Here is a 26,474-nt window from a genome sequence, read left to right on the forward strand (position 1 = left end):
GCCCGCAGCGCACCGGCTGCTCAGGCGGCGGCGGGGGCAGGTGCGGGGAGCTTCCGCGTCGCGCTGCGAGGAGGAGAAGAAGAAGAAGGAGGAGGAAGAGGAGGAGGAGAAAGAGGAGGAGGCGGTGGCGAGGGCGGGCGGGCCGGCGGGCCGGCGGCCCCGAGCCTGGCCGGCGTGCCCGTGGGCGTGTTCCCCAGCGGGGAGGGCCGCCCGCAGCTCACACCCCCCGCTACCGCCGCCGCCACCGCTAACTTTACCTCTTCGCGAAGAGCTGCCCTCCGGCAGCCAGAGGGTCTGCGAAGCCCCGGCGGTCCGGAGCCGCCTCCCCTCCCCGCGATGAAGGGCCGCCGGCGGTGGCGGTGGCGGGGCGAGCATCGCCGCTTCGCCGCCGTGCTGGTGCTGTACACGCTGCTGCTGCTCCTGCTGGTGCCCTACGCGCTGGACTACGGCGCCCGGCGGGGGCGGGAGGACGAGGAGCCGCTGCTGCGGCGCTGCCCCAGCCTGGAGGAGGCGCTGAGCGAGTGGGGCTGGGAACAGCGACAGCCGTCGCTGGACGACGAGGAGGAGGAGGATGAGGCGGGCGGCGGGGGCACGGCCGGGGCAGCGGGTAACGGCAGCGCGGCGGCGGGGAAGCGACACATCTACCTGCATGCCACCTGGCGCACGGGCTCCTCCTTCCTGGGGGAGCTCTTCAACCAGCACCCCGACGTCTTCTACCTCTACGAGCCCATGTGGCACCTGTGGCAGGCGCTCTACCCGGGGGACGCGCTGAGCCTGCAGGGCGCCCTGCGCGACATGCTGCGCGCCCTCTTCCGATGCGACTTCTCCGTCCTGCGCTTCTACGCCGCCCCGCCCGGCCCCCGCGACCCGCTGGCCCCCGCCCCGCCCGCCGCCGTCAACCTCACCACGGCCAGCATCTTCGGCTGGCGGACCAACAAGGTGATTTGCTCGTCGCCGCTCTGCCCCGACGCCCCGCGGCGCCGCGGGGAGATCGGCCTCGTCGACGGCGCCGCCTGCGAGGAGACGTGCCCGCCGCGGGCGCTGCGGGAGCTGGAGGCCGAGTGCCGCAAGTACCCGGTGGTGGTGATCAAGGACGTGCGGTTGCTGGAGCTGGGCGCCCTGCTGCCGCTGCTGCGGGAGCCCGGCCTCAACCTGCGGGTGGTCCAGCTCTTCCGCGACCCCCGCGCCGTCCATAACTCCCGCCTGAAGGCCAGGCAGGCGCTGCTGCGGGAGAGCATCCAGGTGCTGCGCAGCCGCCACCGCGCCGAGCTGCGGGGGCCGCCCCGCCAGCAGCAGCAGCAGCAGCTCCTCTTGCCGCCCGGCTTGCTGGGGGGCGGGCGGGCGCCGCAGCCCCAGCACCGCGCCGAGTTCTTCCTCGGCGGCGCGCTGGAGGTGATCTGCCAGGCCTGGCTCCGCGACCTGCTGCTGGCCCGCCGCGCCCCGGCCTGGCTCCGCCGCCGCTACACGCAGCTGCGCTACGAGGACTTGGTGCGGGAGCCCCGCGCCGAGCTCCGCCGCCTGCTGCGCTTCGCCGGCCTGCCGGTGCCGCCCACCCTGGAGACCTTCGTGCTCAACATGACCCGCGGCGCCGCCTACTCCTCCGACCGGCCCTTCCTCATCTCCGCCCGCGACGCGCGGGAGGCCATCCACGCGTGGCGGGAGCGCCTCAGCCGCCAGCAGGTGCGGCAGGTGGAGGCCGCCTGTGGCGAGGCCATGAGCCTCCTCGCCTACCCCCTCAGCGGCGGCGACGACCGGTAGCCGAGCCCGCCGCCGGGTCAGGGCCGGGCCGGGCCGGCGGAGCGGGGCCGGGCGGAGAGTGCGCCTCGGGCGGGCCCCGGGGCGTGCGGCGGGGTCCGGCTCTGCCATGGCATGGCGTGGCAGAAGCCCTGGGAGAGGCGAAGAGACCCGCCGCGCCTCAGGTACAGGGTCTGGACCCCCATTCCCACCGCTGGCTTCGGTGGGGCTGGGTTTCTTCTGGGGACTGTGGCCGCGCTGCGCCAGGGTGCGTGGGCAGGGCACAGCGGATATTTTATTTAAGATAAAGGTTTGGTAAGAGATGTCCTGTGAGCACGGCGTCAATCTCAGAGCCTTTTCAACATGAAACTGTGACCATGCGCGATGCATGGGTGTTCTTCAAAAAGACGTCATCGAAACTTAAAAATCCCCCAAGTGAAGACCCAGTACGGAACCAGAGGGCTTGGAAGGTGTTGCTGTGAGAGCATTGCCGTTCCTGAGTGCCAAAGCACGCTCAGCTCTGTCGTGTCACTACTGAAATACATATAAGGGGCTTCTGTGAAGTTGGCTGCAGAGGATGGTGGAGACCTGGATGGGCAGGAGGGTACCTGCCATAGGGAGGACATGGCTTTCTTGCTCCCAGCCGGCTGGCTCTGTGGGGATGGTCTCTGTCCCTGAGGGCTGCTGATGCTCACCAGCCAAGGGAAGGGGAATCGCATCCAACTCTGTCGAAGCAGTGGGGTGAGCGGTCATGTGGAGGAGGTCAGCATTTGACTGCTTACATCTTTCAGAGATGTTTGTGGCAGAAGTCTTCGCTTTTCTAAACAAATCTGTATTTCTTTATAAAGTAGAATTTTCTAATATATTTATACAGTTAGGTGGTGATGCTCATGTGAAATACAGGTGACTAACATGTTGCTTGGGGACGCGCGTGGGGTGACTGTAACTGGAAGGCGAATGCTTGAAATTTCCATTTTGTTTTCTCAGCCAGATGAGAGAATCACTTTTCTTCCCTTGCTTCTGGGCTGACACATTGTGTCGTGCACAGGGTCCTCCTGGTCACATCCCTTCCAAACAATAACATCCTCTCAGCTGGCAGCTCCTGAACAAAAGCAAATGTTTCCTAATGAGGCTAAGACAAATTAATCATGGAGTTTCCAAATAAAAGCTTCTTTAAAAAAAAAAAAAAAAAAAAAAAAAAAAAAAAAAAAGAAGAACAAGAAAAACCTAAGATTCATTTTGGATTTTAAAACTACATTTTCCTGTAGGCATCCTGCAAGTTGTATGAGAAGGATATGAATGTCTGTGTGTATGTGTGAGTACCTTTTATTCTTTATTTCTTAATTTGGGGATAGAAGGTTCCGTTGTAATTTAGGGATGTGTTATTGTAACCTCTTAGAGAGTGCTTTTGCGTCCATGACAGTCTGGCAGCATTTAACCAGCCCCACATGAGGTCATACGGATAGTTACATGCAGTCCTCAGATACAAAATGAGAATGTGAACTTCAAATTGAGGATAATCCAGGATCAGGAAGAAAGCAGTATTTATATAAAGTGCTGGAAATAAAGGCAGTTCAAAGACCTTATCTTGGAGGAAACGTTTGAATTGCATTGTAGGTTTTTGCCCTTCAAATATTGTGCTGTAAAACGTGCCAGTGAGTTAGCATGAACCTTCATTTATTTTAGCTCTTGTCCTTCCTTGACTCTCCTACCTGAGAGAACACTGGCACAAGAAGCAGGTTTCTTTCATTATCTGACAGGGAAGTATAGTCATTAAAATGTTTTTTAGTATCCATTTCACGGTAGCATGCTTCATACAATTCTGCATCCTTTCATGTCTGCTTGAAGTAAAAATTACAGAGACTAGGGTTTTTTTTTTCTGGAACAACCTTTCATGTTATCGAGGGGATGTTTCTGTGTTCTCTCAAAGGCACTGTGAAACCAAAATTTGTCTCTGGGTGTTCTAGTAGTATTTAATAATGGTATTTGAAAAGATGGACTGTACCTGTATTGATGCCATGATAACCTATGTCAGGTAACATAACTTGGAAAGCTTTTCTGGGAGTATATCCAGCCTGGCTTTTACTGACAGGTTTGGGAAGAAAGTAAGATTTTTTTGCATTCCAAATGATAATACAGTACTTATTTTCTTATGGGAGATTAAAAGCCATTATATCTTGTTGATTTGTTTTTAGCAAGTTGCAGTCACAGATTTGTACGGTGCAACTGTTCAGCATTTGCTTCACCTTGACAGGGAATCTCATCTTGCTGTTTCAGCTGGAAATGTCTTTCGTAAGAAGTTTTTAGAAATACACGTGTAGTTTCACTTACACTGGTTCATCATGATGAGGAAATAAACGTTCCCATGTAGCTTAATTTGATGCTTGTAGCTGGGAAGAAATCCACTAATTGCAAATTATTTAGTACTTTCTGAAGCAGTTTTCATGTTTGACATAGATGCATCTTCTGTATAAGGACTTCTCTCAATGGAAGTTGTTCACTAACACAATTGCTTTTTATTAGTGACTAATTCAATTTTTTTCTCACCCCAATCTGTTCTTGTAGGTGTTTTTGTATACTGTGACAAGGGGTCTGGTGGGCAAAGTGTACAAAATATGTCAAGTGCAATTCCTGGCTTGCATTCAAGGCACCTGAGTTCATTAGAAGACTCTTTAAATCAATCCATAGGGAATATCCAAAGCTGAAAAAGGGGTAAGTAGCCCAGAGTGGGATCTTAGACCAAGATGTGCAAGAGCATCTAAGACTGGATGGTGGTTGCCTAATGACTGATGTTGTGACGTGTGTGCTTTGGTCACTAGAAGGCTTTCTGAAATTCCCCCGCCTAAGGAGGACAGCTAAGGCCCACCAGCAAACACATCTCATTTTTCTTTTCACGGTGTTTTAGTGGTGTCACAAAGGTGTCACTCAGGATGCTTACAGTATATCCTTGTTTGCCTTGTAACCCATACCTTGAAGAAAAAAAAAATATAGCCCTTTTACTGGCAAATGTCAGTGTTGGTCCTTACCTGAAAAGATGGAAATAGGTCTGATTAGGACAACCGACACAGAGTTTTGCTGGCAGAGGTCTCTGGGAGTGAGGAGAACCTGCTGAAACCAGGACACCTGTGGTTAAACTGCACTTTGACAACAGATGGACATTTATGGCTCAGTCATCAGCTTTTTTACAGTTAATGGGCTCAACTGAAATTTGGAACTCAAGTCCCATTTCTACTGAATGATGCAGAAAACCGAACCGTAACAGCATCTTTTGGAGCAGAGGATGGCATGATAAGCAGGGGAACAATAAACATATTTTATAGCCAAGCCAAACTTGGCAGGCCTAGAGTCTGGGAGCAGGACTCAGCCACAGGGCTTTAGTAGTTCAGAGTGAGATTTGGGAAAAATACCTACTTGTGCTACATTACATGTAATGAATTAACAACTTTAATATATTAAGAGGTCATCATGGGAAATGGGAACAAAGCTGACATGCTCACAAGGTTTATTTCTATCATCTGTTTTTACTTAACTTTTGATCATCCTGTGTGTGCCTTAAGGGAGGTAGAAACTTAAGTGCTATAATTGTATGTAAAAGGCTGTGATATTTCCACGCCGGAATTGTTAATTGCTCTCTTACAACATTATATCTGTATTTAAATTATTGCTTTTGGTGAGACAACTGTAGCAACATACTTGTGAGAAATGCTTGAAGTTCAAGGCCAAGAAATGCTTAACCCCTGTGTTACTTGCCCTCCCTAGAACATTACTGGTGAAGTCCTCATAGATACCTATGGAATGTACTCACATATTTCAAACGCTATGGAAATAGTTCAGTAGCTCTCCCAGCTGAAGTATCCTCTGAGAAGCATTAAACAGTCATGAAGTTACTTATTTAACAACTTCAGTGTTGCACGGGTTGTTTTGGTTCCCCCCTACCCCACCCCATCGGGCTGGGCATCAAAAAAAATTCTGAGTTTCTACTTTAAGTTCTCAGTATCACCACTTTCAGTCAGCATGATGATTGAAAAAACAATGCAGAACTTCAGTGTTTATTATGGTAATGCAATTAAACAACATTTCAGCGGAGAACTGAGCTCCTGAAAGACTGAGCGCCAAGAACCTTGACAGCACGTTCTGTTCCTCTCTTGAACACGAAGAGTTGCTGCTGAGGCTCTCTGGTGGTACCTGGAGTACAGGGACAGCGTGAATGGTGTGTGTCATTTCTCAGAATTGCCCTGTGATCCTTGCAGCACTGGGACTACCTTATATGTTATGTTGCCATTAGTTTTTAACTCGACATGACACTGACCACCGTAGAGAAAGATATGGGAAAAATACACTTGCCAAAGCAACTCTTACACTAATAGAAGTTTTCAGCACCTCACTGGCTGTGTGTGTGTGTGCGTGTGAGTGAAAGCGAGGGGCTGGGTTGTCCTTTTCTTGATTGTGATTTAAAGGGGTTAGTGGTAAATCCGAACTTCTTAAGGTGGTGGTTTTCAATGACAGAGGGACCTGTTGATGTCGCTGGGGTGTACCTTGGGCAGTGTCGGTGCCACGCAAGTGGCTGGAAGCTGACTGACGTTTTAGCACTTCTGGCACGTCTGGGTGTTGAGTCCCAGGGAATTCCTGCTCCCAGCACTGAGGCATTAAGTTCTGCTGCTGACCTACGGCACCTGCAGCGCCATTGCTTGGTCCTGGTAAATGAGAATCGGTTCTTCCCCTGCCGCTTCCAAATTTGTCACCCTGTTTCCAGTTGTCCAGCTTTGCCAAACAGTTGTACATAGGCTGAAACTTTTCATCTGGGGCTTAAAGTTCAAGTCCCTTTGGGGAACTTCAGTCAACACAGTGCGTGCTCTTTTGAACCCAGCGTTAGGATGTAGTGGTCTTTTGCCTATGTTCAAATGCTCTCAAAGATATTTCTTTGAAATCATTTGTCACTTCAGTGTTTTGGGACAGGAGCTGCAGTTTGGGTAGGGGAAATGACCTCTGTGCAGACAATGCCCCCTGGGTTTTTTTTTCACCTCTGCCTTCAATAATGATTTGGCCAAATATATTAATGTTTGTAAAAAAAAAAAAAGAAAAAACACAGATAGCATGCGCTCAGTAAAAGTGGTTTTGGTATGTGTGTGTGCGTCTTTATTTTATACCAAATAAAATCTGCATTGGTTTTATCTTCAGTGAGCATGCTCAAACCTCTATCTGTCCCATAGAAAAGCTCGGTGTGGTATAAGACATAAGGCAGTGGGAATCAAAGCCACACAGGAAGACCTCTGAATCCAACATTCAGCCTTCCAGTGCTTCCTAATGGAAAGGGCTGTAGGTGAGAGGGAGAACGCATTGAAGACAGATGAGATAAACACAAGGGGGCAGGGGAAAGGAATTGCCTTTGAATTGTAGAGAGCGGGATTTGTTGGGCAAAGAGCTTGGGTGTGAGAGGGATGAGGGACTGGGATTTGATGAGGAGGGGCAGCTGGAAGCTGTGATGGGTTTAGTTGGAAAAGGCAAGTAGGAGCATGTGGGCGGGAAGGAAGGGACACAAGAGACAGAAAGCTGGGAGAAGTGAGGACCAGGAACGGGTCTGCAGCAAGGCACTGCAGGCTGCCCCAGGGGAATTGTTTTGAGATGGAGGGGGAGGCAGAATCCAAATCGTAGAGGGAAAACTGGTAGCTCTTTAAAATCAGGTCTTCCCACCTCTCCACTCAAATGACTGTGCAATCAACTGGTGGTGGACCAGCCTCTCCGGTGGAGTGCTGGTCCACAGGGCAACAGCGAGTTGCCTTTTGCTGTCCCTTTCTCAGCCCATACAAACACATTTCCCCAGCAAACCAGACTCGTCTCTTCTCCTCTGCATAAGGAATGTATGAACTGCCCCACTGCTCTCCTCTCCCAGCAGCATCAGGGTGGGAGGCATGAGAAGAAGCACTCTCCTGCAAAACTGAAGTTGTAAAGCTTAAGCTTGTAAAAATAGTCTTCTCTCATCTCCCAATACTGCCAGGCTCAGCTTCTGAGTACAAGGGTTGATGTGGGAGCTGTCCCATCCAGTTGCCTTCACTGGAGGTGCATTTGGGAGTGTCTTTGTGGTCCCTTCTACAGTGAGTGTCACCACCAGCCGCCAAAACAGAGGGGTCTGGAGGAGATCCTTGTCCATGTCCTTGGGTCAAGTGACAGATGATTGCACACTGGATTTGAAAGTCTCAGTCCTAGCAGTGACTCATGTGTGTATCACTGACATCTATTGTTTTCAGTAAGAGCCTTGTAAAAAAATGCCAGAAAACCTCTTGTATGCGCACAGCGTTACAGAGACACTCCATGTCTGTGCCGCAAAGTCAAGCACCGAAGAATCTGCTGCCTCCCCCTTTGTGCTCTTTGACAGTCATCTGTCACACGTTGTTGGTTTTTCTCCTCTACAGCACTTGGTCAGTGCTCAAGGTCAGACCCATCTGGGGCAGGAAAGGGTCATGCAGCACGTCTGGCACCGTGAGCGTTGCTTGGTCTGTGGCAGAAGCTGGAAAGCGCACAGGAATCCAGTAGGAGACTGAAGGAGGGCAAAGGATGGGGGCAGTGTCTCATGGTTGAGGTATTCAAAAGCTCTCAGAAGAACTGGACTCAGTCCCTGGCGCCAGACTATCTGTGAAACATTAGACAAATAAGTTAGCTTTTCTGAAGAGGCCAAGTCCGTATGGGGCTGCCAGAGGCTGAGTGACACACTTAGTATGCTGGAGCTGGCTCTGCAGAGCTGCTGTAGCAGCACTCAGCCTGCGGGTGGGCCTGGTCGGGGAGCACCAGGGGCTTGTGGGGGGACAAAACCCCTGAGCGAGCCAGTTGTGAAAAGGGCAAATGTATGGTGAGATTAACACATCCTCTGTCCTAGCCACCCAGGTCCCAAGAGGATGAATTCAGCTTTTTAATAGATACAGGGAAATGTCAAGTGAAATAACAGCCCTCTGTCTTGGGAAGACTGAGCTGTGTGGTTTATTAAGCTTCAAAGTCAAGGTTGAAAGAGGACAGTGGTGCACAGCCCCATGAGCAGCCGTGTGGGAGAGAGGTAATCAAGCTGCAAACAATACTGGCATAGGAACAGAGTTTTGTACATGAGCAATGAATCACTGCAGCCTGGAAGCTGGAAGAAGGTGTTGTGGGGGTTTTTTTTAACCATGAGAACAGTGTGGCTCTGGAGCAGGAAGGGAGGGAAAAAAGACAAATCATTTTAAAAGGCAGCTCAATTAATTTAGAAATAGAAAGGAACTGATACAGCAGACAACCATGCTGTGGCAAGATACGCAGCTGTGTGGCCCAGGAGCTCTGTGATCCATGGAAAGTCTTGTATGGAGTGCTGAAGTCTTCTGAAAAATCAGGTCTAATGTACAAAAAGCCCCCGGTTTAAAGATGCTTTGTATGTTTTGTTTGTGATCTGTGGAAAGGACGCAATGCTGACCTTCATGGAAATGTTGAAAAATAGTTTGTTCTGGAGTACTCTGTGATAGGTTAATGTCTCATAGCATTTCCTAGCAGGAAATCTGGCACTTTTGACTTTGCCAGGAGTGCAATAAAATATATTAGAGCTGTAAAATAAATCAAGAAGAAAACAAATCCCATACCGTCAACTCAGTAATATTTACCCTGTTTTTTTTTAGAAGATAGGAGATGAGGGGAAAGGAAAGGCAGCATGTGTTTGGACAGGCAAAAGCTGTGTGGTTTTTCACTTGCAAGGGGTGGAAATCCCAGCTGGGTCGGCAAGCGTAGGGTCTGACAGCCCCAGCGCTGCCCAAGGTGTGGAGGAGATGCCTCTAATGTTTTGCCATAGATCTGTGAAATTATTAGCCACTTGTTTATTTATGTGCATGAAACAGCGTGAGTTTCAGGTGTGCATTGAATAGCATTTCAAGTGCAGCAAAGATACAAGTGCATTTGTTAAAATAACAAGAAAGGACTGTAGAAGATCACCCTAAGTCTAGCAGAGGCTTCTCTGATGGAAGTTTTGGAAGCCTTTCCTTGGCTTTTCACAGTCACTTCAGCTGCTACTTGAGAAGGGATGACTTGGATGAATGATCTCCTCTCCCCTTTATTTTCAAAAACTAATTTAAGAACAATTAGTGATACTTAACTTTATCTCACACAGATTTAAAGATGATAGAATGGGACATTTGCCAGTTGTCCCAAGTTATTCTTAAAACCATTAAGGATAGAGACTTCCTATCCTCCAGCAGTCATTTACTCCAGTATGCCAGTATGTCCACTGTTACAAAGCATTTTCTACCATCTGTTTGAATCATTTGTTTTAAGCCTGTTACTTCACCTACTGGCTGTAGAAAACAGCCTTCCGCCATTTCTCTTTGCTAACTTGGTCTTACTACAAGGACGTAATGATATGATTCTTTTTTTACACAAGAACAGCAAACTCCCTAATCAGTTTTCAGTTCAGGCCTCAATTTAACAATTCCTGCTTTGATAAAGCACTTTGATAAAGCACTTTGGTCTGTTCATCATTGTTTCATATTGAACAACTTCCACACTCCACCTGACTCAAGCTGCACAGCTACTCCCAGTTCTGCCTTAATGTCACTAGATAAATATTTTAGCTATTATTTATATAACCTCAGTTTCTTGCATGAGGAGGTGCTTTTGTGTACCTGAAACTTGGTCTTGGCTGTTCACAAAGGTTTTTGTGTTTTACTGTTGGTGGCTCTAAGACATGGAAACTGATGGAAAGCCAGGACTCAGCCTTGAGCTGTGTCTTTCTGATCATGACTGCTGGTTCCATTCTGTAGCAAATGAGGAGTCACTTTAGCATGAATTTCATTTTGCACCTTAAATTGTAAATTGGAAACTATCTTCCTATTGACACTCGGTAAATTCTTAGTAAATTATTTGTGTCAGTTGGCTCTTCTAAGAACTTACAATTGTAAGTTATATTCAGACTGGAGGTAACTAACCAATATTTCTTGAGCCTTTGTTCCTTAATGGGAAAGGAATTAAACTCTTACCAAGCGCTAAAAGGTTATGTGTAGCTGCCTTGATACTTCTGCACTGGAAAATGGCCACCCTGCTGCTTTTATTAATAGTTCTCCACTGGAGGTTAATGTGTTGCTTGTAAACAGGCAATGCAAACCTCAAAGGAAACAAATAGTAAGCATTTTTAAGACTGAATAAACTCAGCTTATTTCTTAAACTGAGTTTCAGGTTGCTCGAAGCTGTCAAAGCGTGCCCAGCCGTGCCTGTACCTATAGCTCTGTGGGTTGCTGCCAGGAGGAATTCCAGCTCCCAGATGCTGTGCTGGCCAGGGGGAGCCAGAGAGTGTAACCCCGTTACTGGCTACAGAGCAGGTGGGTGATGCCCCTTCCCCACAGCAAAATGCCCCTTCTGAAGTGTTAGGCTGTGCCTTTAATAAAGTCCTTTTAAAAATCTTTACTATTTAATGGGAGCAGAAAGTCCAAGGTTAAGCGGGAGAGAAGTCTCTTGTGATCTGTTACAGAACAGCTAGAATGATTTTGAAGTTGACATTTAATTAATACAACTTTTTCATCTTCTAACGATGCTTTGATCTGGGGAATGCAGAAGCAGTATAGGGCCCTATAGAATAATTCCCAAGACTTATTTCTGAATGTCTGCAGGTCTTATCACTGCTCTATGCATGAAATGTTCATTCCGTGTTGAGTGGTTTTAAACCAGTAAAGGTAAAAGTTATCTAGGGAAGGTGATAGTCCTTAAACTAAACCAGATGTACTACTAGAAGCATCTAACTGTGAGCAGTAATTTGAATACCTGTAATAGCATAAGTGCAATTAATACAGAGTAAAGTTTACATCCTTTGGACAGTCAGGTTTTGGAATAACTGCCAAAAGGTAAAACCAGGTTAATTATTGTAACCAGGGGCTTTCATATGTGCATAGTATTACTGTCCAAATGAAGTATGAACTTCTACAAGAAAAAAAAATGCACCTATCTCTGAAAATTTTCTGGGATAAAGGCCCAGGATGGATCATCTTCCTTTTTAGAAGCATTTCTTTTCTTACTGCTGCCTCTGCCCCACACAGGTGTGGTGTCTTTGTTGAAGCACGCAGCTATCCACAGCTTTTGGTAACCTGGGGGCGGTTCTGTTTACATTTAATGGTCTTCCCTTCTCCTCCCTCTCTAAATACCAATAGCCAGGGTAAATCATGTTTTGTCCTGTTCATTTTTGCAGTGGGGTTTTACCAATGTGGGTATTACTCACAGCTGGGGAGACTCTCTTCCATGGTCCAGTGAACAGAACTGTGCCTGTGCACCCCTGGGCTCATCTCCCTTTGAATGCCTTAAACCACTCAATGCTGCTGCTTCTCTGGGGTCTAAACCCAAATTCCTACTTTTGTCTGAAAAGCCTGACCCACAGATATGTACGGTTGAAATCCCACTCCGGCACAGCAGAGCGCCCTGGGAAAGCTCTGCCTCCCAGCGAGCACAACTCCCGTTTGCCATTTTAAAACTCACCATCAACACACAAAAAATCCTCAAAAACTCACCAGTGTAACAGGACAGAAACAATGTTCTGTAGAGGGTGACTAGTTTGTCCTGAGAGGTGGCGTGTAACTGTGCACAGAGAAGAGGTCTCTCCTCAGTACAAAGACTAAAAGCGGTGCTAGAAAGAAGAATGGGGACAGACTTTTAAGCAGGGCCTGTTGCGACAGGATAAGGGGTAAGGGTTTTAAACTAAAAAAAAGGGAGATTCAGGCTAGATATGAAGAGGAAATTTTTTACACTGAGGGTGGTGAAACACTGTCCCAGGTTTCCCAGAGAGCTGGTAGATGCCCCATCCCTGGAGACATTCCAGGCCAGGCTGGACGGGGCTCTGAGCAACCTGATCTAGCTGAAGATGTCCCTGCTCAGTGCAGGGGGTTGGACTAGATGGCCTTTGAAGGTCCCTTCCAATCGAAACCATTCTGTGATTCTAGAATGAGGTGTGAGTTTCTAGAGAAAGACATACATTTCAGTACTGTGGTTGGTACAGAAAATTTCATGCCATGGCATGTGTTTAACTACTCAGCCTTTCTAGAATAAAGTATGCTTTTGAGATAGCTGTAGTCTTACCTCGGGTTATGATTCCCTTTTTCAGATTGTATGTAATCATTTAATACTATTTTTTGTCCCATAACAAGAGAGCAGACTTGGTTTTGTTAAACATTTTTAATAGAGATGCACTTGACAATTTTATTTCATTGATGAGATGGCTCAGAACATATAGTGTATTTAGAAAAAGTCACATTTTCAAGCATTACATGACAAAAAACTGGATGTAAGTGGTCACTTTTTTTCTTCTTAAAAAAAATATATATATATATAGAGAGAGAGAGAGAGAGAAGAACAAGAGAATCACTCCTAACTTCAAAACCACACATGGCTTATGTTACTTCTGCTTTGCAGAAATCACTTTGTCTTGCAGTGTGGATTAGTTTTGCAGAAATAGTTTATACTTTGTGAACCTACTCTTGGTTAGGGAAAATAGGAGGTGAATTAAGAAAATTAAGTTTGTTTGAGAATACTGAATTCAGTCATATCGTAGGTGTGTTCATCTTGGAACAGAAGCTATGCTAGAAGCTATGTCTGATAAACACTTACACATCCTTTATTGATTATATTTAAGAATATGCAGAATGGCTGGGGGAAACACAGTGTGCAGAATGGTTGTAGCTCTTCAAGCACAGTTTAATTCTGGTCACCATCTCCTATCTTTATTTCCACGCTGCCCTTGTTTGAGTCAATTGAAATATTCAGCTGATGTTAGCACACCGAAAATTTATTAAGTACCCTTAAAAAGCTTATTTTTAGAAGGAAGTGCCCACATATTCAAGGAAAACATTTTGCAAAAGCAAAGGAAGAACGGTTTATTTGGATTGAACAAAAAGTTGAAAACAAGTAGTGTTAAAAGCATAAATTCTTGGGCCTCCTGAACAAAGGGGCTCTGTGGTGTAAGCTGGAAATGGTTGTAATTTTCTTAGATATCAGTTTTCCAAGATAACACTTGGTAATGTTGAAGAAGAGTCCCTTTCTCATTAAGTAACAGTTCTGAACTTCATAACTTGCCTGATTACAAGCTTTCATGTATTCCCACAGATCACAGAATGTTATGGGATTGGAAGGGACCTCGAAAGATCATCTAGTCCAATCCCCCTGCTGGAGCAGGAACACCTAGATGAGATTGCACAGGAATGTGTCCAGGCGGGTTTTGAATGTCTCCAGAGAAGGAGACTCCACAACCTCCCTGGGCAGCCTGTTCCAGTGCTCTGGCACACTCACTGAGAAAAAGTTTCTTCTCAAATTTAAGTGGAACGTTTTGTGTTCCAGTTTGTACCCATTGCCCCTTGTCCTATCATTGGTTGTCACCAAGAAGAGCCTGGCTCCATCCTCCTGACACTCACCCTTTATATATCTGTAAACATTAATAAGTTCACCCCTCAGTCTCTTCCAAACTAAAGAGACCCAGCTCCCTCAGCCTTTCCTCATAAGGGAGATGCTCCACTCCCTTCATCATCTTTGCTGCCCTGCGCTGGACTTTCTCCAGCAGTTCCCTGTCCTTCTGGAACTGAGGGGCCCAGAACTGGACACTATTCCAGGTGTGGTCTCACCAGGGCAGGGTAGAGGGGAAGGAGAACCTAAAACCTATTTTATTACTGTAAAACCTGACTTGCTCCTCACTTTCAGGTTCACCACAGAGCTTCCCTTCTTGACCACAGGATGAGCTTCAGTGCGGGGGACAGTTTGCTCTCACCAAAAGCAGCCAGAGGTACCTGCCCGCGTTTGTCAGCAAGCGCCTGCTTTGCACATACGGGATGACAGTGAGCTGTGAAAGTCAGTGGAGCACCCGTGCATTTCAGCCAAACTTTCCATCTGGAATGGATCAAGAACTTCTTCCTAAAACAAGTCCCAGTCTCTTTAAAAAATCCCAAAACTTCATTGTTGACTAGAATGGACAAGTACAGTAAAAATGCAGCAGTGACTGGAGACACTGCTTTCAGGAGGTAACGAGATAAGAATAGCGGAAGATGGGTTTCCCCTCATTCCACTGGAACTGTAATATTTCATGCTCAGATTTGCTGACTCTCTAGTTCATACTGCCATCAAAAAGTGATGAAGTGACTCACTGCATGCAAAGTGCACCAAAGCCCTCAGACTGCATCACTGGGAGGAGGGAAACCCATCCCTGCTCAAAGGAGGTCACGCTGTGAGCCAGAGATTTAATAAGCTACCAAGAATCACCCATTTCTTCAGTGTTCTCCTGGAAAAAGTGCAAGGTGCAAGGGAAATATTTACCCTGAGGTGTAAGTTTCTGTTTTCATTAAGCTGAAAAATAATCCCAGTGCTAACTGGTCACTACAGTTACAAATTCCTCAATTTGTATGCAACTAGCGTGGTTTTGCTGTAAGATGAATGATAAGATAATGCAAGATAAATAAGATTGCTCACTGGACCTTACCCTGGAATTACTATTCTGTCTAGGCTCACGTCCCCTCTGAAGACAGGCAAAGCCACCCCTGCATCCCCACTTTGGAGGGGACTAACAAGCAGCTTCTGCACTGGAGCCCCAACTTCCCAGCCCAGGGTCTGTGCAGGTTCAGCAGAGGGGTTAACACAAGGCGTCTCTTCCCAGAATTTATCTCTTTCATCGCAAAACTCAGATTACAAGGGGAAAAACCTCAGGGCAGTGGGACCTGACCCAGGCCAGCAGGCTATGCTTGGCGAAAGCAACACCATGGAACACATCCTTTATTCCTGCCCCAGCTCCTCAGCTGCTCGGGGAGTGCCTCAGGCAGAGGCTGGGTATAGAACATGCTGAAGGGTCATCAGTGCAACTGGTCTTGTTGGTAACGCTGACTTTTGCGCCTGTCGATATGCTTTTGAACATCAACTTTCACTATTTGTTTGGGGTAACAACACTGCCTTTGGTTTTGATTTACTGCTTCATGTCAGCTGGTAACTTCTCATTTGTTTTCAGAACAGGTGCATCACCATTTCCTGCCCTCCTTTGCCAGAATGTTGTAAATGTTACAAAACTCTATCAAATCTTCCTTTGCTGTCTCTTCAACCAACAACCCAGGTGTTTACTAATCACACGATAATTGAACTGTTCTTCTAGTTACCATTTTGCCCTGCTCTGTGTCTTTTTTTTTTTAAATGTCCTTTCAAAGATGACCAAAGCTACATATGATGCTGATACCAGCAACACGTAGGGGATTTGTAGAGCAACAAAACATTTGTGATGTTGACTTCAGTTCCCAACATTGTTTGCCTTTTAAATCATTCCTAGTGCCTTCTGAACAGTAAACAGAATGATTCCAAGCTCTTTCTTATGAAGAAACAGCTATTTCATCGGCAGTTGCACTTGTATGGTTGGAGGTGCTTTTCACTAAACACTACTCCACACTTTACCATCAGCCATGGGTTCCATAATCCTGGGTAACTGAGTATCCCACAGGCTTTTACTCTCCTACTCACTCCCTTCTCCAGATCCAGCAGCACAAACCTCTCAATGACCTTGCTAGCAATGTCTTTCCATTGTGAAAACTGGTGAAAAGATAAGAAACAGAACTAAGAGTAAATGGTCACATACTAATCCTGATAGATTCCTCTTCCTCCAGTGACTAAGCATGAGCTAAGACTTTTTGTTAACAGACTTTCCAAATATCTTCTTATAAATGAAGTATACCATCCTTTCTCTGCATGATAATTCATTCTTTCTAAGAACAGAGCTACAAGTTGTAACTCCTCTTTATCACAGCCATATTGACATAAATCTATGTTTTATTGCTGCATATAATAATGTTTAATTTAGTTGTAGCTTGCAGCCCTTCCCAGAACAAAAAGGATACCAGAGCAACTGTTGGATGCTCTCAGGTGAAAATCATTAATTACATTTTAAGGAAGGGAACCCCAAATTAATTCTGTGGTGTGAAAAGAGGGTTTGATTGCTAGCTTTGTCTTGAGGAAAGACCTGCCAGTATCAACCCTTTTCACCTCTGAGATGAAATATGGAGTTGATATGTGTATGTCCAGCCACAGTAAGTTTTGCACTACTATTAATCAAATAAGAAGAGATGACACATTTCTGACTTGACTACAGATGACAAATACGATTATTTGTCCTAGTGCAACTAGTGCAACAAAAACTCCACAAAAGCTAACACCACCTTGTACCTGCTGCTTCTCAGTGACTCCAAGGTCTATGTGAAGTAAGGGAGTACCAAAAAGAAGTGGAAAGATGAAGTACTTTGCTGACCTAGAACGGTGACACCATCCTCATACGTAATCTGAAACTTGTTGACAGAGCAGGAGCTCCAAGCAGCTCTAGCATTTCTTCTCTTGAGAAAGGAATGTGTGGATGGAACCCTCATCAGCCACTCAAACAAAGCTGAAATTACTGTGGTATCTTCTCCAAGCCCTTGAATGTTTAGCTGAGTCTGTACACAAATCAGCCAGTGGCAGAAAGCCCAGCAGGTGTTTATTACCCCTCCTCCACTACTACTATCCCCACAGCATGGTGAGCTTTCACAATATTTTGCTTTTTCCCTCTTCCCCACCCACTGTGGTGGTTAAACCATAATCCCTTGCTATTTAATCTCATTAGGATCCTCAGATCCCAAACTAGGGCTCGGAGCACCTGCACGCCATCCTCTCACTCAAGACCAAAAAAACAAGCCCTGAAACAGCAGAGAGTTGTTGTCCTTCTTAAATCCTCACAGCTTAAACTGCAAATATTGGAAAGATGGTTGTTGCTGTAGCTATCAACACTATGAAGAGAGCATATCAGGGGTACAGTATTATGCTCCTGTTCTACTGAACCTCTGCTTGCAATAGTTACTTCAGCACTGTTGAAGACATTTTGTACAGTTGCCCCTGATTTCTTGCACACAAGACACAAATGCTGTGTCTAGGAAGGATAAGACTTAATATACAGGGTGTTCCAGAAAGATGGACCCAATATGAAATCACTATACCTCTGCAACCATGAACTATCAACTATCATCTCGAAAATGTCCATATAGCAGGTGGAAGGAACATTGTGTATTTATAAAAAGGTTACTAAAACTTGATAACTCATTAAACCATTTGTAAATTTTGTGTAATTGTACCATATTGGGTCCATCTTCTTGAAACAGCCCATATGTTACATCCTTCCCTGACACAGCACTTGGCCCACCCCCAGCTTGAACCTGTCACACCACACAGGCTTCAGGTGCTTTGGTAACAAGGGGACAGAAGTTTTGGACAGAACACCTACCAGAGCAGTCTTAGGACAGCATGATATGCTTTGATACCTAGTGTCTTTTCATGTTTGAATTAACCTTAAGATACCTCCTGCAACCTTACTGATGTGTTCATATCTTAAACAACAAGAGGTTAAGAGTTCCAAGAATGGTAGACTGACAAAAAACCCACAACAACCAGGTAAAATGCTGCTTCTGATTTTCTGCTTTATGAACAGACCAGAGCTAATAGACAGAAAAGGAGTAATGCACTCAGGGGTGTCAAACTCATTTTCACCAGGGGCCACATCAGCCTCGCATTTGCCTTCAAAGGACTAAATGTAATTTTAGGATTGTATAAATGTTACATTTGCTGTAATTGCAAAGGAAAGGCACAGCAGCCCATCTCCCATCAAGGAAGGAAGCAAATTTAGGCCATTCTTACATGGCTCATGTTCCCCCTCCTCCACCGAAAACAGCTATGGGTCATGTCCCTTTCTTTACTTCCAATATCCCAAACTAAAATCAGACAAATTTACCTCAAGTGACCTCTTGTGCTGGAAGCTGTTATTTTCCAACAACTGCTAGTAATCAGCTGTTCTGATCCAGAAGAAACTCTTCCAGTATTTCTGCTCTCTGGTATTAATCTGTGTCAACATCAAGGCATCCAGCCAGGCAATTTAGGATTGAAATTCAGAATCAGACAGTGGATGATAACCTCCTCGATTAAATTAAAATCTGGAAATAATACTCATGAATATGTTGTAACATGGAACTGCACAACCTACTTCTCCCTGACTCTGTAATAACAACTTCAGAGATTTCACTAGCTAAAAAAATAAGTCAAATCTATTTCTTTTAGCCTAAAGTTAAGCATTTTAACATTGCAGCAAAACCCTTTTAAGTTGAGCATTGACTTTCTCCGAGGGAATGCAAATTTGGTTTTTTTTTCCAAATAAAAGTGGGAAAGTGATCTTTAGTTGTAGGATTTCTAATTATTACTATCTAATTAACCAAATTTGCATAAGCTAGCAATGTAACATAGCTTTGATGTTGTGCTCAGGCACAAAAGTGAAGTCTGACTATTCTGCCCTCCCTTTTTCTTAATCCATATCAAGTATGTTTATACGGGATGCTTTCAAGGTCTGAAAGGTAAAAAAATTATATTAAAAAAATTATATATATATACATACATATATATATATATATGCAGGAAACTGAGGGCATCAGAAAATTAAATGAAAAAGTGTTATGTTAACGAAAGCTGGAACTAACCCAAACATTTTCATTTCCCCAGAATTAAGATTGCTGCTCATTTGCACGCACCAACATAAATGCTTTCTACTTCTTTACTACAGTACATGACTTGGGGGGGAGGGGCTGTATGCATAGCTGCATAACCAGGTATTCAAAAAGTCAGGGCTCTCCCTCCCTGCAGACACCCTTCTATACCACCAAGTTCTGTGATATAGACAGTGCAGGTAACCTAAAATGCCCTTTATCCTAGTTTAAATTATTACAAGCTGTCTTTCCAATTAACTTTCAGTCCCTAGATAAACCTTCAAACCCAAGGGTATCTTGGAAGTCTGCAAGTCCCCATAGGCTGGTGCAAAATAGATTTTGACTAAGAAAGTTGCACAGGATAAAGGTGTATTGGGTAATGCATCTAAACTTGACAGATCATTTTATTACCTGAAAATCTGAACTGATTCTGGTATTTTATCACAACTGTTTAATTTCCAAAGCAAAAGTTTGTATAAATTGCAGGTATCAAATTAAGATATGACATTCGAGTCTGCAACACTGACTCAAGTGACTGGTCAAGCATTTATAGCTTGTTTGTATATATGCATGTGTTTTCAGGCACCTCCATGTTTATCAGACTAATGTTACCCTAGAACTACTTTTCAAGTTACTAAAGGGTTTTTAGATTCAAGAAAACATGGTAATGATGTGGGACTTTTTTTTTTTTTTTTTTTTAATTATTCAAAGTTACATTTGTTGATCTGGAGTAGAAGCAAATTGGTGCTTTCCTGTGAAAGCCTTCAAGTTTTTTCTTCATTAGAGTGGGGATACTGTAATTACATTTACACTATCCCATGGCCCTTCTTTTAGTATAAGATATGCAGAAGTCCACAAAACTTCTCAGCATTTAGTGCTGCATGATTAAACAATTGTTTACAGTGCTGTTCCCACAGTAAAGCTGCCTGTTTAAGCCATTTCCTGGCTTTGTAATTCACTATTTCCTCCACACTTTCCTTCTCTTTCACTTTGCAGACTTATTTCTACTGGCAGTTATTTCTCTGAAGGGCACTCCCAAAAATCCCAGGCCAAGCAGCATCTGTGGTTTCTCACTCTGCGGTACTGAACTCTCCTCTTCCAGCCTTGGAAGCAAGACCCTCCTCCTGCCCTGCAAATAAGGTTTGCACAGGCTGCTTCTTACAAAGAGGGTTTTTCTATATAGGCAGATTTGAAATTGTTATTCTATTAATACGTGTTTTTCTCTTAGGAATGTATTAATGCTATTAAGCAGCTCTGTCCTACTTTCTCTGACCCCGATTATGACCGAGACATTATAACCCCCAAACTGAGTGTGTGCAGCCTGCTGGCTGGTCTCTGCCTCCTGGTCATGGTTTACCCTCCCCTTGGCTTCTCATCTTCAGCAGGTCACGAGTTCAGTATTTTGGAGAGGAATACTCCCTGCTGATGCATCTATAAGCTCTCCGGTTTCTCCCTGAAACCCTCCTCCCCCCGCAACCCCGCATCTTAAAGAAAAGCACATGAAGTTGAGGTTGCTGGTTACTCAAATTCCATTCCCACACTTGTGCAGAGGCAGAGACCATCTCTGCCAAGGCTGAGGTCAAGCATGTTATTCCTGTGAGCTACTTCAAACAGAATTAAAAGAAACACTGAACCTTTCTTTGAAAAGCACAGGAAGCATATGAGTTCTCCAGCTTTTATTGTTCCAAATTCGCCTCAAAGAAGCTCCTCTGACCAACACTGTCTGAAGAGAGACTCCCAAGTTAAACTGAACTGACACAAGAAGTACAATGCTCTCCATGCTAGCCTACAAATTGTCTCACTGCTTATAAAGATTAAAGTCACAGGATCTGGCCTCCTAGTTATTATAAGCTGCTCATGCTAGCTATTAAGGTTGCTAGACTTCCTACTTAGAAGTCTTTCCCTCCTCCCAGGAGTAAAACATAGCAGCTATCTTATTAGTAGTAGACCACATCATTTTAACCTTTGCTATGTACTTGCTTCAGATGAGCTCTTCAGAAGTCTAGCTAAAAAAGCTTAGATTTTTTTTCTCCTCTGGTTAAAATTTCTGCAGTCCTTTCCCCAAAGGCAATTTCTTCAAGGGAAAAAAAAAAGAAATGAAGTTTTTTTGGTCCTTTTGTAGGCCAAAGGGCTTGCATCCTTGAAACAGGGCCAGACTTGGTCAAGTATCAAGTATGCGATACTTTACCCTTGCTCAGTCTTTATCAGAAAAGGTAGTTTACACCGCACCCTTCCTCTGCATAGCAGATATGCAATGTACAGCGTAAACCCACTTGTCAGAGCGTTCCTCCTTTCCGACAACTTGAGACCAGAGTATCGGAGCTCTGCTGGAGCCAGTGTAAGCAGCGCTTGAAACACCTCTCACAAAAAGCACCCTGAAAAACACAGTGTTATGCCCGTGGTGGTAGCAAGGCTGCTGTGGTACAGACACAGGACCTGCTCAGAGTACTCAACTTCAACTGATAAACCGCCTGTGGCCCCATGGAAGTTAAGAAACTGCTTTTTTGCACAAAACGTGTGCAGTGTTGCACAGATGTCAGAAAACATAATTGCTTATACACAACGGAATTTCACAGCAAGCAAAGATCAAAAATGCTGGTTTTCTAGATAGCTTTTGTGTTCTTCCAAACTCCATAAACGAAAATCTAATTCCCCTCCGCCCAAGACATTACAGATGAACACACAGAAGGGTTTTGATAATTTGTAGTCTGTTTAAACACAATGTTAGTATACTGCTTGTGGGTTGCTGGGGCCTTCAACACAAGTAAATCAGAAAGATTTGTTTGCATGGGAATTCAAGCAACTGCCAGCCTTGATTTGCTGTCAATATTAGCTTCTACAAAGCACCCAAATAAGATTAGGGACTTCAATTTTGCCCTTATCCAGGGACTGAAGTCAGCAGACTCCTTGACAACTTCAGAGGAAGATTTTTCAGCAATAAGCTGAAGATGCAGCAAGCAAAAATCTAGAAGGAAAAACATACATCACTCAGTCCCATGTACAAGGGCAGCCACGTAAGCCACAACATCCTATGCTAGTATAGCAATACTTTTTTCAGTGAAGACCTTCATCTTCCAGCTTATCTTTTCCAATTCCAAGAGTACATCAATATGTATCAACTGCTGTTCATTACAACCATAAGCTGTGTTTTCTGTTTAAAACCTCACACCAAGTTTATAAGAAGATACTCATCTGTGGGTATGGTTTGGTCAAGTTCTTGCCAGCTCAGGACCTTACTGGAAAGGAACTGAAAGTATTAAACTATTGCTTCAAAAGGATATACACAAAAAAATGGATCTGTTAGAGATGTGATGAAATATGCAGTGTTTCAGGAAAAGGAAGGTATTTTTGTTTTGCCCATTTTGCAGTAAAGGAGTCCCTTGGGAATTTGGTACAAGGATCAGTGTCAATAGTAAGAAGAGACTAGATGTTTTAGCTTACCTTTTGTTGACAGTGAAGTCCAACTTTGGAAAAAGACTTAAAAAATGAAAAAATTATATAAAAATAAAGGAATAAAATTAATTGTTGTAATAGATGTATAAAAATTAAACTTGTGTATATGGGCCTCTACTCACCATGTTGGATGAGTGCTTTAAGTATTTTTTGAATGTGTAGTTAGACTGTTAAACTCTTTGTCACCAATGATCTATTTTGGCTGCTGTTTCACAACCACATTTTGGGCTTTCTGGTGAACTTCATTCAATTGTATATTTTTGCTTTGGCCATTAAAAACACAGAGAAACATCTGCACTGGGATGGTTTATTCATGTTTGAGATATTCAGTCTTCCTGCAGAAGTTACTGAAACAGAATTTCTACTTGCAGAATCTGTACCTGATCCTTCTTCCAAAGAACAGATAAGGCTCTGCATAAGGCTCTGCTTTTCAGCCAAAGTGATTTCATAAGCTTCAGCTTCAAGCTGCCTGTAAAGATTTACCTCACTGTATCAAGTCTGTTTATCTTGGGTGTTTCACTGTATCAACCCAAAATTTGGTTCATACGACTCGGCTAATAACTCAAATTAATTGTAGTAGAAGTCTCAAGTCCTCACTCAGCATTGGCAGCATGGGTCCTAAAGACTTGTCCAAAATGAATGCAATTGCTTTTGTAATTTAGGAGGAAACTACATTTACTACTGCCAGCACTTCAAAAAACAAACAAAAAAAACCAAGCCATGTAAACAGTATAAATACCATGGATCATTGCTATCTGCTTTGTGTTCCTTGAAAGCAGAGGAGAACTGAAACGGAGTTGTTCTGCTCAGAGATCTTCATAAGGGTTTGTTGCTCTTCACTGTTTGAGAGCAGAGCTCAGACTCTTTTTCAGAGCTCTTCCAGTTTTTCCACAAAATAAATGCTTCTGGTTTCCTCATATCTCATCTCTTAATAACACCAGACAGTCATTACAGACCACTGCCCTTTACAAATTTCTCTTGGAGGGACAGACAAAGAGGTAGATCATTCATTAGAGAACACATTTGAAAGAAAGCAGACCAGACAATACACCTGCAAATTTTCTCTGGAGCAGTAAGTTCTCGTACCAAAGTTTGCCTGGTAAGTTTAATAGGTAAGGAAAAACAGAGTGGGTATTTACTCACACACAATTTTATGAGAGGAACAACTGAAATGGCAGCAAGAAGAACACACTGTTTAGACAAAGCGATATTACATCACATTAGTGGGCCACAGAACTCTTTAAAAAAATAAACCTTTTTAGACATGAGAATGAAATCACATTTTAGCATGCTTTAGATAGCTGAACCACTCTTCAAAGCGTAAGTTTTCAGCTACTGGCAAAGACAATGATATCTCCTCATATGGAAATTAAAAAGCATTTAGCAATAAGTTAAAGCTAGCCTACGTGTAAGTGGGCTAAATACTAGGCAAAGATTTTTCCCTTTTCACATTTAAGATGATACTACAGTTTGCCACTTCCGTAGCTTATACATTATTGTGCAATGCCCCACTGAAGTTTCACATCTACTCTGCAAAAGAGAACAAGAGTAAACACCTTTCTTTCAGGATAGTCACAAATGGTAAAGCCAGCAGTGTTTGTTTGTCCATTTAATTAGATGTTTGCTGTTTATCACACACAAGAACTGTAAGCAGAGTACATGGATTCTTCTGAGCAATATGAACCCTCTTGGTTCCACAGAAGTTCAATACTGCCTCTCCCTCTCTCTCTCTTCCCCCACCTCTCCTCGTATCTGCTCTTCTTCCCAGCCCAAGGTACGTTTCCAACTATCTTCATCTGATCTTAAGAACCCTGAAGGAGAGAAAGTTTTACCTCATGATTTGTACCCCAGAGAGCCTGGCTCCAGGCTTGGGTCAGGTCAGGTACGTCTCAGACCACAGGAAGCTGGATGTTTTTCTTTTGAGGCACTAGAAGTTAGGCTAATACTAATAGTCAGGCTGCCCAAAGCTAAAAAGACAAGTAGCTCTCCTTGCCTTCCTATTTAAACACATGGCCAGTGAAGAAATCTTCTTTTCCCTTTTTTCCCTGAAATACATTAAATACAGCGCTCAATAACAGATTCCCCACAGTCTTGCATTCATGCACCTGTAGTCTTAAGGTATACTGTCCCTTCTTACTGTATAGTTTCCTCAGCCTCATGAGAGGCATTAACAATGGGTCTCTCCACGTTCAGATACACACACATATCCTTTTTTACCTCATAATAGTTATCACACTTATATTTCTTGTCCACATTCCCAAGCTATGCCAAGACAAGCTCAGTTCCGTGACAATGTTTTCGTGTACCTCTCTTCAGAGAGAGCTGCTGCAGCTGAACGAGACAATTGCAGCATGCGACTTATACTGTGATTCGATACGCGGTTGAAAAGAGGAGAATGACCAGTTTTCTTATTTGTCTATTTTCAGACATTTAGAAAACCCCACTGTCGGCATCTTGAGTAAAAAAAGAGGTGGTATCTTCAGACCCTAGTAACACCACTGACACATGTTAACTTGTTTAAATAAACTTCCCCACCTCAAGTGACACAGTGGCCTGCAGTCTTCCTTGATCCATCCACAGAGCAAGAGTCATTTTTACTGAGTCAGTAATCATGCATTGTCTTCCAAAGGAAATACTAGCCGGGTACCCCTGCTTGTAACTTCATGATCTGCTCCTCCCAAATCACGTTCCAGTGCTTCCTCTGAACTACTTTTTGTTCTCCTGCCGTCAAGGCTAGTGGTAGCTGTATGGGGGCCAGAAGAACCATTTGCAGTTATTGTTGTGTCACCGTATGTCACAGTAAGGTCACCATCATTCAGAATAAAATCAGAATCCTCTTCTCGAAGTTGTTCTTGATTCTGGAAAGAAAAAAAGACGATAAAAACCTTTGTACAGTGCACACCTGGTCTTTGCCAAGAAGGTAACTGAATAGAAGAATTTACCTGTGTATCAATACAGAAGCACTAAGCAATAAAGTTCCACCTTAAGAAATGTTAAAAATAACCTTGAACCCAGCGTTTGCAAATCAGCTTACTGCTCCCTTACTGCTGTTGTGGAGAGATGAGGGGAAGCTGAATCCAAGAACTAGGTTATGAAACAGATAACTAGCGATTTAATAGCACTGGAAGTGTACCAGAAGTACAGGAGACAAGAACAGCCTACACTGGTTTTTGCCTGACAATTTAGAAGGCAGTACAGGAAAAAGACTGCAGACCAAGCACAATTAAGTCACTCCAGATACAAAGACAGTTGTATCTGTTGCTAATTAGTGAAGCTCTTTAGTAAAAGACTCATGCAAACCAGTAAGAAGTCATCAGGCCCAAATTACTTAGAATCAAGGTTTCCTCAACAATTTTTTGCTATAGATTGAAAACTAACCACACTCTTTTAAACTATCTGCTTATTCCTACCTGGTACTAAATAGAGACCTAGCTCTTAGGGAACACTCCTGAGCCAAGAAAATATGAAAGACTGATAGAAGAAAGTGCTTGCTTCCAAGTTTTGTAACGAGTTCTCATATATTTTCTTTAAAAAAAAAAAAAAAAAAAAAAGAAAGTGGCTCACAAAAGCCTGTGAATTTATTTTGGCGGAGATGGGATGAAATATATGGTCAGAGACTAGAAATTGTGGAAGTGCACTTAATTTTTCTACACAGCATAATACAAGGGCAAGCAATTTTCACCATGTTTCACTCCTGGTTAATGTGGTCTTGGTAAATGGCAAAACAGATGAATTGTTCAGAAAATGGGGGTTTCTCATATATGAAGAAAATTCTCTCGGTACTCTAAGATT

At 44.2% G+C, this 26,474-nt stretch overlaps 2 protein-coding genes across 2 annotated transcripts in view; one reads left to right on the forward strand and one right to left on the reverse strand.

Annotated features, from left to right (window-relative positions):
* Positions 1-336: 336 nt before the first annotated feature.
* CHST7 (carbohydrate sulfotransferase 7) lies at positions 337-1,758 on the forward strand (the record flags this gene model as incomplete). The annotated part of the gene is made up of 1 exon (XM_080364111.1): positions 337-1,758. The coding sequence occupies one exon, from the start codon at positions 337-339 to the stop codon at positions 1,756-1,758; it is 1,422 nt and encodes a 473-aa protein (XP_080220237.1).
* Positions 1,759-24,935: 23,177 nt separating this feature from the next.
* The window catches only part of SLC9A7 (solute carrier family 9 member A7), a gene marked incomplete at its 5' end in the record, with an annotated part of 73,459 nt that continues 71,920 nt past the window's right edge, over positions 24,936-26,474 (reverse strand). The window contains one exon of the mRNA XM_080363564.1: positions 24,936-25,540. Coding sequence (XP_080219690.1) covers positions 25,292-25,540 — 249 coding nt within the window. The 3' untranslated portion in view covers positions 24,936-25,291. The remainder of the gene's footprint in view (positions 25,541-26,474) is intronic.

This window comes from Nesoenas mayeri, assembly GCF_963082525.1.
Source record: "Nesoenas mayeri genome assembly, chromosome: 1".
NCBI lineage: Eukaryota > Metazoa > Chordata > Aves > Columbiformes > Columbidae > Nesoenas > Nesoenas mayeri.